Here is a 15,335-nt window from a genome sequence, read left to right as displayed (position 1 = left end):
CAGGGTGGGAGCCTGCACCACCTCACTTGGAAGCTGGTTCCAGACTCTAGCCACCCTGACCGTGAAGTAGTGCCTCCTGATGTCCAACTTAAACCTTCCCTCCGCCAGCTTGTGACCATTGTTCCTGGACACTCTTGTCATTTTGGTGATGTAAATATTTTGAAACTGGCATTTTAAAATAATTCTTCATTTCATAATGATCATGATATTGCCTGTGATCTGGAGAGGAAGTATGTTTGCTCTCATTTGTTACAAAAAATAATTTTTACTTGAATGCTTTTTTTTTTTGTTTGTTTGTAGGTAAATTGACAGGATGTGGAGCAGCAAATCAAAGGAGGTGCCTTTACAAAATCCAAGGCATTCTCAGAACAGGGACTCTACCAGAGGTATGGATTTACTTTGTTGCATTATTTTATTGAAAAAAAGATTTGAAATATTGTATTGTTAATTTTGTATATATAATTAGTAGATACAATTTTTCAACTAGGGATCAAAGGAGAAAACCATATTGTGTTTAATTTGCTTTTCTATAGAAGAGCACATTTGCAGAGCACTTGTTGATAGTGCTTAAATATCAAATAGTTTTAATTGCATTTCATAGATTTGGGTTCTTGATTTCAGGCTTTATTTCCACCCAAAGGACAAAAAATCTATATTAAAAATTATACAAAATCTGTATTAAAATGTGGTCTAGGCAGTATAAGAAACTTGAGGACTACAGGTTAATTAAAAATAGTAGCAGGTAGTAGGAGTGTGCCTTGCCTCTAAAAATCAGGTGTATACTATAGTGTGGTAATTGGAATGCCTCATAGTTGACTGATTGTTCTCTAAAAATGTATTGTCAGATTGTTGTCAGATTTGATAGATATATAATGAATAAAATGTAGTTGCAGGTTTTCAGTGCTTCTGAAAAGGTGTTGTTGAGGTACCATTTCTCAGTAAATGTATTCTTATTGCTATTTCCCTTATTTCCTTCCCACTCCCCCCCCCCCCCAGTTGTTTACATCATAAATTAGATTGACTTCTTTCTGCTAGAGCATAGTGTGGCCCTTATCCTGACTGAGGATTTTGGATAGTATGGTAACAGGCAATTGCAGATTTTTTTTAGTGCTGATTAAAATATTTTGTAGAAAAAGGGATTCATAAATACTGTTTCAGTAACATTGGCGATATTACTAGATTTGTGAAAATAGCTGACTCATCTGTTCAGTTTATGGGATTGAAGTAAGTAAAGCTTATATACCTGTTGGCCCTCTGGAAACATTTTTTGCATATGTTTGGCCTGCAAAACTGAAACACATAAATTGACACTTGAAATGGATTTCCACATGTGGTAGTCTTGTAGTCCAGGTGGCATCTTCTTTGACATTATATTCATAGTTTCTTTATTTAAAAAAAAGAGAGAGAACAGAAGAAAACTCCCCAGAAACTTGTCTGTGTGTGTAACCGGTTTTATATACATCTTTAAAATACATGGATGAGCTAACTTCAAGTACAATAAGGAACTCTCAAAACTATACTAAACAATCAAATTTAATAAAAGTCAGATAATGAAATCTTTTGATATTCTTCACTTTTTGGATGAGGTTATCATTAGGCTGTATTCATCTGAACAGGAGTTTCACAGGCTGGGATGACCGTGTTTAAAAGAAACTGGCAATGAGCCATACAAAACTGTTTTAAAATGCTTTGTTTTATTGTGTTGTTTGAACTAATAGGAAACCTGTTTTTATTCTTTTATTTTTGTTTTTTGAGATCAAACTGCAGTATGGGATACTTTTTCTCAAACTAAAGCTGCTGTAAGTATTATTTCTTTTGGTTTAAACTCAATTCATGGCTACTGCAGTTTTAGTGGAAGTTGGGCCCTAGAAATTACTAGTCATTTCTGAAAGTCATTTCTTGAATTCCTGCTCGTGTAAGTTGCACAGAGCTCTGCTAGTCATTTTGAAGAAACTGTCTGTCTCCTTTTTATCTAAAAGGATTCGCATATCAGGGGTTTGAGCCAGTAGCCCAATATATTATTTCATTGCTGCATGCAGGAATGGATCCAGCAGCAGTGCAGTTGCACACCCCCTTTGATTCTTGCTTTACCGATATTTACAACCAACCGTCTGGCATGGCAGTAACACTTCTATTTAGGCAACAATGAGGGAGTCACTTGACTTCATGACTTATTATATTCTACCTGATTCCTTCTAAGCTCTCTATGTCATGGGTGTTAATGACCCTCTCTCCTTTTAAATTGTTCCACTAATTAACTTATCCTTTGTTCTGCTTGTTAGCTGCTTTTGGTAATGTAGCTTCTATTTCACAGCCCTGCAGACTGCTTTTAACTCTAACTAGAAACATTAACTCAGGTGTGGAAATGTTAACTCAGATGAAGGTTAACTTAGGTCTTGAAATAACTTTCAGTGAAGCATTGGATGCACTGTCAAGATGCTCAAGAAGGCTTGATTTTGTTTTGTGAAGCTGAAAGAGATGTGTATTTCATGACAACAGGACTAATGAAACAACATATTTTGTTTAGTATAGTTTGTTGTGTTTTTTATAAATACTGTATGATATAACAAATTAATGCACATTCCAATAAAGTTATATTTGTTTTTGTTGAATAATATTGCCCTTAGCCCGTAGCTTCTTAGTAGAGCTTCTAGTTTATTTTTATTGTATGTGATGATGCACTGCACTATTTGCATTTCCCCTCCAGCCTACCCTTTCAAAACCCTAGATTTGCCCATGGTTGCATATGTTTTGTGCCAAGGAATAAAATGCTGTCCTGCTGTGGGAACTTAAAATGAATACTCAAGCTGCTGCATTACATTTTCTGTAACTAGGTTTGATTATGTCCAAACTGCTTCCCTTTCAATTTGAAGAGCTGGATTAGATTTGTGGGGGCTAACTTTTTTGGCAGCTGTGCCACAAATTAGCTTTGCATTCTTCCGAAGTGCCTCTCCAATCCCTTTCTCCTGCCTGCTCTGCTTTCTGCTTCGTTCCCTGTGCTGCCTGCCCAATGTGCTGGTGTGCTTTCTGCTTCATGCCCTATCTTGTGTGTGTCATTTGTGGCACCAGTGCTTCAGGCTGGCCACCCCTGAATTAGAAGATGTGTTTTAGTATGGGAAATCTTGTTTCACTCTCCATCTATAGAAGAATATAATCAAATGTAGTTTCAAGTCACAAAATCAATCAGTTTTGTACTGTTGAAGTTTAAAGTTGTTTTTGCATCTAGCTTTCCAGTTTTGAAAGAGAGGGCTTTTTTTTTTTTTTTTAAGAAAATACAAGAAAGAAAACTATAGTCTTATTGTTCAAACCACTGAAACTGAATATTGTTTTATATGTTGAAATCCTAGCTGCGTCACATTGAGAACAAATTGGAAGTCGTTCCCACCAGTACTGCTGTGTTTGATTCTGTCATGGATGCCAAGAAGTCTTCTGCCAATGCTACCAGGAAAATAAGCAGAAAGGGTATGTATTACCATGTAGAGCTGGGAAGGATTGGTTTTATTTTTTGTAATCTCTTCTCTCCCACCTCCCTAATTCCTCTATTTGTGAATTAATTCAGGGAAACAAACACATTCTTCCAACCTAAATAACATTAGCATAGCACTGTGTGTATGCACATGCACACACCCCTCTCCCCATGTGCTGGTGGTGTTTAAAACTTGCTAGGAAGTTGCTGTGGGGCAGTTATTGTTCAGCATAACCTATTAGCTTCTTCTCGTGGCTTTCAAGTTGACAACTACACGTGTGTGGCTATGTTGGAGTGACTATGTATAATTCTTGACACTTTAACAACAATATAACTTTATTTTAGTAGGTTTACAAAATGAGAATACTGGCTCACTAGGGTAACTCCTTATAATGTTTGAGTTTTAGATGGATGATCTTGGCATTGGAGACATTGAAAAGTGCAGAAGGACATATAATGTCTGTTGCTTAGAACAGGGGTTGGTAACACCTGGCACACATCTCGGAGCATGGCATCAAAGGCCATTTTGCTCAGCACACCACAGCCAACCTGGGCTCTGGGCAGCTGCCACTGGCCATGGAGCTAGAGCTGCTCACAGCAGGCAGTGGGGAGGCTGCAAGTCCTGCTGCAAGCAGACCGAGCTCTGTGGCAGGCAGAAGTTGCCCAGATAGGGTGGCCATTGATTCTGTTTTATACCAGACTGTCTTGTTTTTAAACTCTGTCCCCTGTCCATTTCTCAATGAGGACCTGACTTTTTCAGTTCGTTGATGGAAATACACGTCAGTCCCTTGCAATTCTATTGGCTGTGCCTAGACTAGACCTTGGGCAGTGCACAGCCAGGAAGACCAGGGCTCCAAGCCAAGGAGGAAGGGAGGTGGCCATTTTTATGGTGGCCCAGCCTCTTGCTCCTATTTGGCTAAGGCGGTGGCCCCATCCCTCACTCCTGATTGCCTGAGGGGGCCTGCTTCTTACCAAGGGGATGTCTTGTATTCTGGGGTTGCATCAATGGCCACCCTATGCCCAGAGCCCAGGACAGCTGTGACAGGCAGCTGGGAGGCTGCAAACAACTGCACTGGGCTTTGGAGCCCTGGTTGGGTTCCATGGTGGCAGTCGGTATACACATGCCTCGGGGCGTGCGGCAGGGAAGGTGCTGGGGCAACGCAGTCTTGTCCCCGCCCCTGCCATCTGCCCAGAGGTATGTGCACCTGCTGCCAGCAACAAGGACGGGACTGCCCTGTTGTCTGCCTCTGGCACACCAAGTCAAGGCATAGGTCAAAGTTGGGGTGTTGTGACACTGGCCAAAAACGTTGCTGACCCTTGGCTTAGAGCTTAAGCTAACTATGAAAATGTAGTCATGTACAAAAAATAGTGTTTGCCTTGCTTGATTTTTGTGGGTCAGATAGTCTGCTGACAGGTCAGAATAACAAGAAAACTGATTTTGAATTGCATCTTTGAGCCAGAGCAACGTAACTTGTTTAGGTTCAGTCATTCTCAGTTAAGGTTTTTAAAAATATCCTTTTACAGATTTGAGATAAAGGACAAGTGCAGTGATTTGCTTAGAGTGTTCACTACTTTCTCCTAGTAGCTTAAAATACCTGTTGAAGAAGCAAAGGTGATCATTTAACTTATGTCCTGGTGGGTTAATTGAGCTCAAAGAAAATTGCATTCTAAACCATTCATCCCTATAAACTTACCCTTCTTGCAGATGGTAGTATCTAAAGAATTATTTTGTTTCTGCTTCAGCCTTCAGATCCTCCAGTCAAAATAAGTCACGCAAGGAGAAGACCTCTCGTAGTCCTCTTCGTGCAACCACTCTCGAGAGCAATGTGAAAAAAAGTAGTCGTGTAGAATTTCGTGAACCTTTGGCTTCATACAGGTTAGTGCCAGAGAGAACTGACTTTTACAGAAGAAAATGCTGTTACAGAGCAAATGCTAATGTTTTTGGTAACTTCTCGGAATTGGGATTAATTTCTTTTTCCTGCCAAGTTGTGGAGATTTACAAAAATCTCTTTGGTTTTGCCTCAGTAAGTGTTAATCTTAGATGGCTTGCAAAGGGACTTTGTCTTGTTGACAGGCAGATGGATCCAGTGGTTTGCTGGGTTTCTTATATCTTTAACTTAAATGGTGATGAATAACAAAAATTATGCTTCCTGATACTCTCAGCTTTGTGTCTTTGTCCTGGTTGTTCTCTCCCAAGTCAGTGATCAGTGGAGGTATAACATTCTAAAAAGGCATTTATACAATGCAAGTCCTTGGAAAGAAATAGCTGTTTCTTATGGTTTTTATCACAGGAGATGCTTTAAAAGGATAATTTTCCAGTTTTTATTTGTCTTCAAGTATGTAATATTGACGATGTAGAAAGGATAGTTTATTTCTTGATATGGTTATTTTCCCCTTTCGATGAACAGATGCAAGTTTCATTGAGGTTCAGCCCTTTTATTAATGTAATAGAAAAAACACAAGACTTTTTTAAGTATCTTGAATAATGAGACGTTTATTTTACTTCCTTGACATTTTGCTTACAGACTGTTTACATCCTAACAGGATGCTTTTACATGCTGACTGATCAGTGAACAAGATGGTAAACTGTTGCATAAACTTGCTCTTTTATAGGATTGTTCTAGAGAGCCAGGAATTGCTGGCCATACTGTAGGGGATGCTAAAGATTCATTTAACTTACTATGTGTATGTGTGTATGGAAGGCATAAGTACGAGGTCAGCAATGACGTAGACGGATGAAGGGAAAGTGGAACAGAACATCTTTCAGGCTTTGCAGTATTGGAGGTTAAGAAGAAATAGGAAATCTTGGCTAAGAGGCCAGTTACCAAATTTATTAGAAGATGCCTCAAAATCTAAACAAAGATAAAAAAGAGAAAGAAATCACGCTAAACTCATTGCTGCAGAGTTAGTTTGGTTACAGCTTGACATCATTTCTGAGGCTTGCAACATTACCATGACTTCGCCATAATTTTTTTGCTTCAACTTGTGGCAACCTTAGATATGCTAACCATAATGGATGGTTTGTAAAAATTGGTTATTATGCAGGTTTTTAAAATAAACTCAGTATTGGCTTAACTTTGTTACCACTGGAAAGCTTGCTAAGACGAATTTTTGCAACTATTTGAGTTGGTGTAATAAAAGATATTGGATTTACCCAAAGAACCTTGTCTGCCCACTGAACTTGCACTTACGTTGACTTCAAGAGAGACAATTTAAAAATCCCACCTGCAGCACTATTTATAAGCTAAGTATCAATAGAAAGAAAACTTTAAATCTTTGATCCTGCCACCAAATTAACCACCCTAGTTAACTGAATTGCTATGGATTCTAATTCCTCATCTGTAATAACTCTTTTCTTGATATCAGTTTCCTGTAAAAACAATTAATACCTCAAATAATTTTACTTGAGGAGGAGGGAAAAGAGAACTGGAACGGATGAGCTCTTTCTAGTTGATGATCAAGTTCTCATGAGGATGTACCTATATAAGAAACATTGTCCATTAAAATTTCCAAAATTACCTAAATTCTTGTAATTTCCTTGCTTCTGCTTGCTTGATACTGCAGACTTTTAATACTCTATTAACAGTTGTTGGGTTTAGAAAAGAAGAGGGTGTAGAATCACTGCTGGGAAGAAAAAAGTCCAGAGTTGTTTAGCTTGTTCAGCTTATGAGCTCTATTAACAAACTTCCAAGGGACCTTTACATTTTGTTCTCAACAGTTGCTAATGTAGAGTTCATATCACAGATGCAACTTTTTGTTTTGTGCAACTTAAAAGCCTTGCTGTCTTTTCCTTTTTTTCCCCTGGGTTATCAACTAAGTGATTGTGTGCATGTGCACAACTTCTCTGTTAGAGATCTACATTGGGAATTATGCTTAATATTGTAAGTTTTCCTTTTTAAATGCCTCCAAAAGTCCATCACAAAGGCGTTAATATTTGTTGATTTTTTTTTTCTCTGCCTATTTTCAGGTTTAAAACATCAGTCATTTCTTTGCATAGCTTTGTTGGTGTGGAAAATGCTTAGCAAACTTTAAATGGCAAGTTTTACATTCAAACTAAATACAAGTTACTAAAGGGGTTTGGCTTGATTCAAAAACCAAGTCATCTTCAAGGTATAGAACATGTATAGGTAACTTACAGAAAATGTTGAGCTTTTAGAAATGGGAATATCTTTGTAAACGCTTGCCACTTTAGCTCTAGTAGGCAATAGTAAACACCTGTTATGATGTTTGCATTTTTAATTCTTTCCATGCTGCATCAGTAGCTATTTCTATTTGGTATTGTAAACAGTAACCACTGAAAAGCACTGTTATCTGTGAAGTGTGAAGGCTAGTTTATTTGGACAGATGCTGAAACCATTATGTTTGTTGCCATGGCTCACATAGTGTTCAGTAGGGCTGTGTGAAGCTTCAGTCCTTGATTTGATTCAGTGGAGGTTCGGCCCAGTTCAGTGACTGAATCTCTGAATCCAAATGGAATCAAAGGACCCTTTAATCTCTCCGAATCGATTCGGAACCCTCCAAATTGATTTGGAGAGATTCAGACAGATTCAGTGATTCCAACGTAGATACAACTTTAAATGCTTTTTCTACATACCTCTAGGTAGCAGGGGCTTTGAATGTTGCAGTGCTGGGGCAGATGCAGCATCCCACAGGAGTGCAGGGGGCTCTCAAGTGTGCTGGGTAACAGACCTGGAAGTGGACCAGAAGCACTTCCAGTTCACTTCCCGGTCCATGAGGGAGCATGCAGGGGGGCCCCCCTGTGCTGCCTCGGCTCGGCAACTGGTGCCTCCTGGGTCTGGGGGGAGCACCTGGCATCCCCCTACAGCTGATCACTGAGTTGGGAGGACATGGGGGGCGGGGGAGTGCAGCACAGTCCCCAGCAGACCCAGGAGTGGACTAGAAGTACTTTCGGTCCACTTCTGGGTTTGCTGCCAAGCATGCTGGAGATCCCCCCCCTCCCCCCGCTGTCCTGTGGGACGCTCCATGTGCCCAAGCACTGCAGCGATCATGAGCAGTGCTGCTACCTTAAGGTATGTAGAAAAAACTTTTAAAGCTCTGTCTGTGTCCGAATTGCTGATTCCCCATGTCAGCGTTCAGTCATCAGATTCGGATTCAGCTGAATTGAATCGGGGACAGTGATCTGAATCAACGGATCGAATCACTGTCCCTGTTTCTGGCCGAATCGAACAGGGCCTGTTTGGCACAGCCCTAGTGTTCAGTAGTGACAAATTTTACATTTTAAATGCAAGGGTATTTTGTAGTTTTTATGCACGATAAAAATACCTTTTCATTAAAACATACACAAGACATTTATTGCTGAGTTGCCTAATTAACTTTGTGGTAAAACATTACTGCCTACACACGTGTTGCTATTAAAACAGAGTAAACTAATTTACTCTGACATAGGATAGTACTTCCAGACATGCGTACCATCCTATGGCAGAGTTATTTACTCTGCCGCAATGCACGTGTAGACGCTGACGGAGCTGGCTGGGACACAAAGGTGCTCCAGTGCAGGGAGGGCCCGTGCCAGCTGGGGCTGCACTGCCCTGGCTCCACATGTTGCTGTCCCAGTTGCATGTGCAAACAGCATGCCTGGGAGCAATGAACCCTGGCACACTAACTGTACATATAAATATACTCACTGTGTATTTAATGTTAAATGGTAATGACTACAAAGTTACTTGAAACCCACTTTGAGTAGTTTTTACTGTTCTTGTACTTATTTTTTTTTCAACATTAGGGAAACATATGGTTCCCCATCTTATCACAGTTCTAGCCAGCTGGAGGCCAAGCATTTGCTATCTAGCTTGGAAGGTAGTGAAGCAGAGGGAAAGATTGAAGGAACAAACCACGTGATATATAACAGAGATGAACGGGACCCACACATCAGAGATTTTGAAAGCCCACATTCTTCTGCTGCAGATGAGACAGTTGTCAGGTATTTGAATGACCGTCCAGCAATTGATGCCTTGCAGAGCAATGAGGTTCTTTTTAAAGCTGTAACGCCTACAAGATCAGAGGAGGAAACTAATGGATCCAGAGGAGATGAGAGCGGCACTAAAACTCTGAGTACCACAGCCCAGGATCCTGAACTAAAAGGGGTACGGCTGTCAGAATCTTCCCCTTCCTCCACTAGTACTTCCAGTGCCCACAGGCTAGAAATCTTAAAGCGGAGACAGCATGATAATAAATTGGAGAAGTTGAAGGAGCGGATTAGAAAACAGTGGGAGCATTCTGAAGAATTAAGCAGCAGAGGACAGCTTCAGGGTTATGCTGAGCAACCAGTGGTAGTAACAAATGTGGAGAGTGCAGTGACTCCAAAAGTCAGAAAAGTAGCAGTTGCACCTCCTGCTCCAGCATACAAAGGTATGTCAACCTTCAATCTTGCCTTGATTTATATGCAAAGAGAGAAGAGAGTTTGCTTTGTAGAGCAGCCTAACTCATAATGTTCACTTATTTGGGAACTGCAGGAGAAGACAGGAATATTTTAAATATGATCACAAATCAGGAATTGTCATCTAATAGTAAAATCCTACAGAAAATCTACTGTATTTACCTGAACTCAGGATGACTTTCAGTTTAAGATGACCCTTAGATAAGATTCTCTAATTTTTCTATAATGTTACAAGTTTCCATGTGTAGAATGTAATTAGCAGAAGGTTGTTTTAAATTCTTCCACCCCACTGCTGTGGCAGAGAAAGCAGCAGCAGAGGGTGAGAGGCCAGACCGTGCCCCTTGCTTCAATGCCTTCCATCTCTCCTGCACCCTTCCTCTTCCCCTCCCTGTCCTCTGCTCACTGTTCACCCTCTATCCCGTTACCTTTTACTGAAGCTCTGCTCTGGCTTTGGGGCAGTGAGCAGCAACAGTGGTCCAACCTGGCCCCAGCCCACCAGGTCAGGGAGAGACAGGAGCATCTCCTGACCAGGCTGGATGGCAGCTGGAGAGACTGGAGCCTGAGCAGAAGATAAGGGAGGGTGGGTGCAGGTAGAGGGGAGCGAGGGTTGGGGGAGGCAGGGGATGGACAAAGGCATGGAGGGCAAGGATAGTGGGGCTGGCTGCAGGTCACCTCCTGTCCTTCCCATGTCCACATGGCCCCTTCCCTGCCAAATAAGCCATTCTGGCCTGGGGCAGATGTCATTTCAGCTCTGGCTTCAGCCCTAAGCCCAGGTGCAACATCTGAGCTGAGCTACCATTTGCCTCAGGCCAGTACTCAAATCCAAGAGGAAGCTCCTTCCATGCTGATTTGGGGGTGGGGGGGTGGGCACATCTTGGATTTGAATAAATATGGTACATTCTTTTGCAATTCCTCCTGCTCCTTCTAGATTACCAAAGAATGAATAAATATATTAGAAAACACTCCTTAAAATCACATTTTTGGCATGTAGTCTAGCTTTTTTTTGAAACATTAATGTCTTCATATACTTTTTTTTGAAGTCTTAAAATTATTACTACTATTTACTCTGAATTTGAAGTGTGAGATAGCAATGATTTTCCCATAAAAAAGAGGCTGGGAAAATTGTCTCTTATCTGCTCCGTTTATAATATTCCACTTTATATAGTGCAGTGGTTCTCAATGTTTTTAGACTCAAGGTACCCCTCAGAAAATGCCAGCTCTTAACTTTTTTTCAATTGTTTTTTGACTACAGGAAAAAATAGGAGCAGTTCTATTGCAGTGAACTCAGAAAGACCACAGTATGTCAGAATTGTTTTTGACCCTCTGGATTCCTTTTTGAAATCTCTTGTTTTTTCTTGGGACTCAGGTGTGGGTGTTTGTATACCCAACAGTTCTAATATTGCATGGCAGCTCTAAAAGGCTCTCACAGCACCTGGGCTGAGAAGCACTAGATTAGTGAGTAGGAGTTGTTAGCAGTATATTATTTTTCCTAATATAATTTACCTTTAATTACATTAGAGATGTAATGGAGATATCTTTTTCCATAGGGGTTTATGGAAGCTATTTTTTAAAGTTTTTGAAGAATTCTGTGAAATCTAGACAATTTTTTGTTCTTTATACTTTAGGTTTTAATCCTGCTGAGACAAAGATTCGTACTCCTGATGGAAAGGTCTGGCATGAAGATGAATTTCACAGTATCAGCAGGGAATTATATCGAGATATAGCACTACAGTTAGCAGGTAAGAAGCAGCCATAGTTTTATTAATCCACATAGATTATGTTGTGAAGCAATTTAGGTGGCTATTTACAGCTTATTTGACACAAATCCATAAAGCTATGAAAAGTGGACTATATAATGGTACATATCTTGTACTTCTACTGGTAGTAGAACTGACTAAATTAAAAAAATTCTCCCACCCTCTTTTTTTGATAGAGCAGAAAACTTTGAAACTATTTGTATGATTATTTCACTTAGAAATTTCCCATTAAAGATATCACTAACACTTTTCTGTGAAAAATCATTTTATGGGTTCTTGTTTGTGGTGGAAAATCTTCAGTTGGCTCTAAATATCTTACCGTTACCAAAGCAAGCAGATACTACAGGCCATGTATCCTTAACTGTGCTCTGTTTCAAGTATTTCTGTACCAGACTACTTTCTCACCAGATCAGTTGTGAACATGCTTTGTACAGTATTGTGATGCACTGAGAGGGTGTAGTTATGTAGAGGAGTGGTGAAAAGCTGGCAATCCTAAGATGTTTTATTTTGTGTGTGGAATGTGGTCTGTCATGTATGGTAGCTGTGGTTATGCCCGTGGGAGAAGATAGACGGTGTATACGGTTAAGTGACTTATTTTCTTCCAAACTATTGATGTTTTATGGTCATGTCATATGCTAATTGGAAGATCACTGGGTAATAGAGTTTCCTCATGGTCAATAAAGAGACTTTTTCTGTCTTGAAATCTCTCACAGAATTATAGAAAATTAGGGTTGGAATGGACCTCAGGAGGTCACCTAGTCCAATCTCCTGCTCAAAGCAGAACTATCCCCAACTAGATCATTCCAGCCAGGCCTTAAAAACCTCTGAGGATGGAGATTCTACCACCTCTCTAGGTAACTTGTTCCAGTGCTTCACCACCCACCTAGTGGAGAGTCTTTTTTCCTAATATCCAACCTAAACCTCTGTTGCTGCAATTTGGGACCATTGCTCCTTGTTCTGTCATTTGCCACCGCTGAGTGCAGTCAAGTTCCATCCTCTTTGGAACCACCCTTCAGGTAGCTGAAGGCTGCTATCAAATCCCCTCTGTCTTCTCTTCTCCAAACTAAATAAGCTCAGTTCCCTCAGCCTCTCCTCATAAGTTGTGTGCTCCAGCCCCCGAGCCATTTTCATTGCTCTCCTCTTTAGTCTCTCCAACGTGTCCACATTCTTTATATAGTGGGGGGCCTAAAACTGCACACACTACTTCAGCTGTGGCCTCACTAGTGCAGAGTACAGCGATATAATTACTTCCCTCGATCTACTGGCAACGCTCCTACTAATACAGCCCAGTATGCTGTCGGCCTTGTTAGCAACAAGGGCGCACTGCTGGCTCATATTCAGCATGTTGTCCACTGTAACCTCCAGGTCCTTTTCTGCAGAGCTGCTGCTTAGCCAGTCATCCCCAGCCTGTACTGGTGCATGGGATTGTTCTGTCCTAAGTGCAGGACTTTGCGCTTGTCCTTGGACATATGCTTATGGCATTCTGATAATTTAAAGGCGGCTGTAAACCTGGGATATGCAGCCCTGCTGCTGATTTTATTCTTAAAAAAAAAAAAAAAAAAAAAAAAAAGAATCCCTAGGATGGACATAGAATCCTACCTTCTTAGATACATTAGTATAGGAAACACGACTTGGAAAAATAGGGGAGCATATGGTCATAGTTCTGTCTATGATCCTTGACTAAACTCCCGCTTGATATTGTAAGGAGCTAGGTTTAATTTAGGACATGCTTGATGTAGTAACTATTTCACCAGGGACTGGATCTGTTCTTGTCCAGCTCCATACTTGGGGAACCAAAAAATTTGGCTTAAAGTTGCTTTTGCTTCTTTCTACCCATGTTTTTTATTCAGTTTACTCAAATGTTTATAGGTGTTTTGTTATAACAGACATTTTTTAAATTTTTTAAAAGAAAATATGATTTTTTTTTTTATAAAATAGTTTCATATAAATGAAGTTTAAATGTGAAAATAGGTATGTAGAGCATAGTCTTCCTTCCCCCCCAAATCTTCTGTCAGTAAGAGAACTGAGCAATAGGCAGGTTTGGCCATATGTCTCTCTTAATACCATGTGTAGGGCAGCTGTCTGCAATGTCTCTTCCAAAAGTTGAAAAAAATCATATCAAGTTGCTGATTCCAAGTAAACAATCTATAGCAGCATACTGTAAATATATATTTAGGTTGTTATATTATCTGTCCATATGTTAATGTTTAATTTTACTGCCATCTAGAAATACACAGCAAGGCTCCATGCACTATACAGTCAGCTGGACTGAAATGTTATTGCAAGGCTCTATGGTACAAAATTTTCAGCTGAAAATTTCAGCTGCATCTTCAGAAACATTTTTTTAAATGATCTTTTTCTATAATTATAGAAATTAATACAAACCATGCAGAATCTCTCAATATTTTTAAATTTTGTTTCTTTAATGTTTTGCTAGCTCTAGATTTTCAGGTCAATTTTCAGTATAAGCAGGCTTTATTTTGCCAGTTTAAGTATTATAAAACATCTGTTAGATGGGTGGGAGTGGGGTTGGAATTTTCTGTCATTAGGTAGGGGCTTTTCCTCCCCCTTGTTGTCAGGGGGAGACATCACTGGAAGAATATTTGTGGGGTATAGAGAGAAAAAACTGAACCCTTAATACCTCATCCCAACAACCTTCAGAGCAACCCACTATTCTCACTCAAATGTTTTATTCATTAGGGGTGAATAATCACATGAATGGTATGTTGTTAAAATGATTAGCTGTGAAATAATTAACAAATTTTTCATCTAAATACTTTTACTTAGAATTCAGAATCACCTCTGCGGTAAAAATGAAATTGTTCACACCTGCTCTAGAAGTAGTTTGTACACTCTTTGCAATAATCTCTGGAAGACTGACACTCATACCATAGTGACAGTGGCCATACATAGCTTGTATATAAAAGGTGTATCTGCAAAACATGTTAATAAATGCTTGAATGTAGTGCTTTAAAACTCTAGGATAACTAGGGCACATAGCGTATTCAAAATCAATATTCCAGTGAGTTAGGGCCCAGTTCTTAGACTGTACCTCCACCAACTCTGAATCCTACTCTGTGGGATGTTGTTTCTGAATCTCATTCTAGCATTTACCTCAGTTAACTAAAAGTGTTAAGAATAACTTCATCTTCTCCAGAGTTTTAAAACAATGCTTTAACACTTTCAGCTAAAACATAGGTTTAAGAATACCCTTCTTAGCCTTGTTAAGACAAGCTCATAGATAATATTGCATTAGTACATGTTTCGTTCTTTTTTTTATTAAGCATACGAACTAATTCTCAATTCTGTTGTAAATGATGACATATGCAGAATAATTCTCTAACAGCTGATGCAGGCTGTGGTAAATTCAGCAGTCACACACTTGCAGAAAAGAGAATGACCTGATATTCAGTTTGTCACATTTTGGTTTAGAGCCAAGGGACAAATGTGCTATCATGCACAATGTAAAGTAGGGGGATGATGTATTTCAGTAATGGAGTAGCTGATAGTTCAGACAAAGCATTACTATAAGCTTTATAAAATGTAATATCATTTAGTGAAATCCAAAAGCAATGTTAGTTCAGATATGCCAGATTATTAAAATCACTTTTAATACCTGAAATGAGTTTCTGAAAATGACTGTAGTTTTCAGGGTATGCTTATGGCATTACCATTTTCCAGCATTTATATAAGCAATATTTGATTTGAAAGTGTT

The 15,335-nt window shown here is 39.6% G+C and overlaps 1 protein-coding gene across 1 annotated transcript in view; it reads left to right on the top strand.

Annotated features, from left to right (window-relative positions):
• The window catches only part of CEP350 (centrosomal protein 350), a 114,865-nt gene that overhangs the window by 15,299 nt on the left and 84,231 nt on the right, over positions 1 to 15,335 (top strand). Inside the window, exons 2-7 of the mRNA XM_019501786.1 lie at positions 301 to 386; positions 1,756 to 1,799; positions 3,348 to 3,462; positions 5,210 to 5,342; positions 9,210 to 9,835; positions 11,489 to 11,602. Of these exons, the coding sequence (XP_019357331.1) occupies positions 314 to 386; positions 1,756 to 1,799; positions 3,348 to 3,462; positions 5,210 to 5,342; positions 9,210 to 9,835; positions 11,489 to 11,602 (1,105 nt within the window). The 5' untranslated portion in view covers positions 301 to 313. The remainder of the gene's footprint in view (positions 1 to 300; positions 387 to 1,755; positions 1,800 to 3,347; positions 3,463 to 5,209; positions 5,343 to 9,209; positions 9,836 to 11,488; positions 11,603 to 15,335) is intronic.

Source organism: Gavialis gangeticus, unplaced genomic scaffold, assembly GCF_001723915.1.
Source record: "Gavialis gangeticus isolate Ggan-Ray unplaced genomic scaffold, GavGan_comp1, whole genome shotgun sequence".
NCBI lineage: Eukaryota > Metazoa > Chordata > Crocodylia > Gavialidae > Gavialis > Gavialis gangeticus.
The sequence above is the reverse complement of the archived record's forward strand: the minus strand, read 5'-3'. Positions and strand labels throughout refer to the sequence as shown.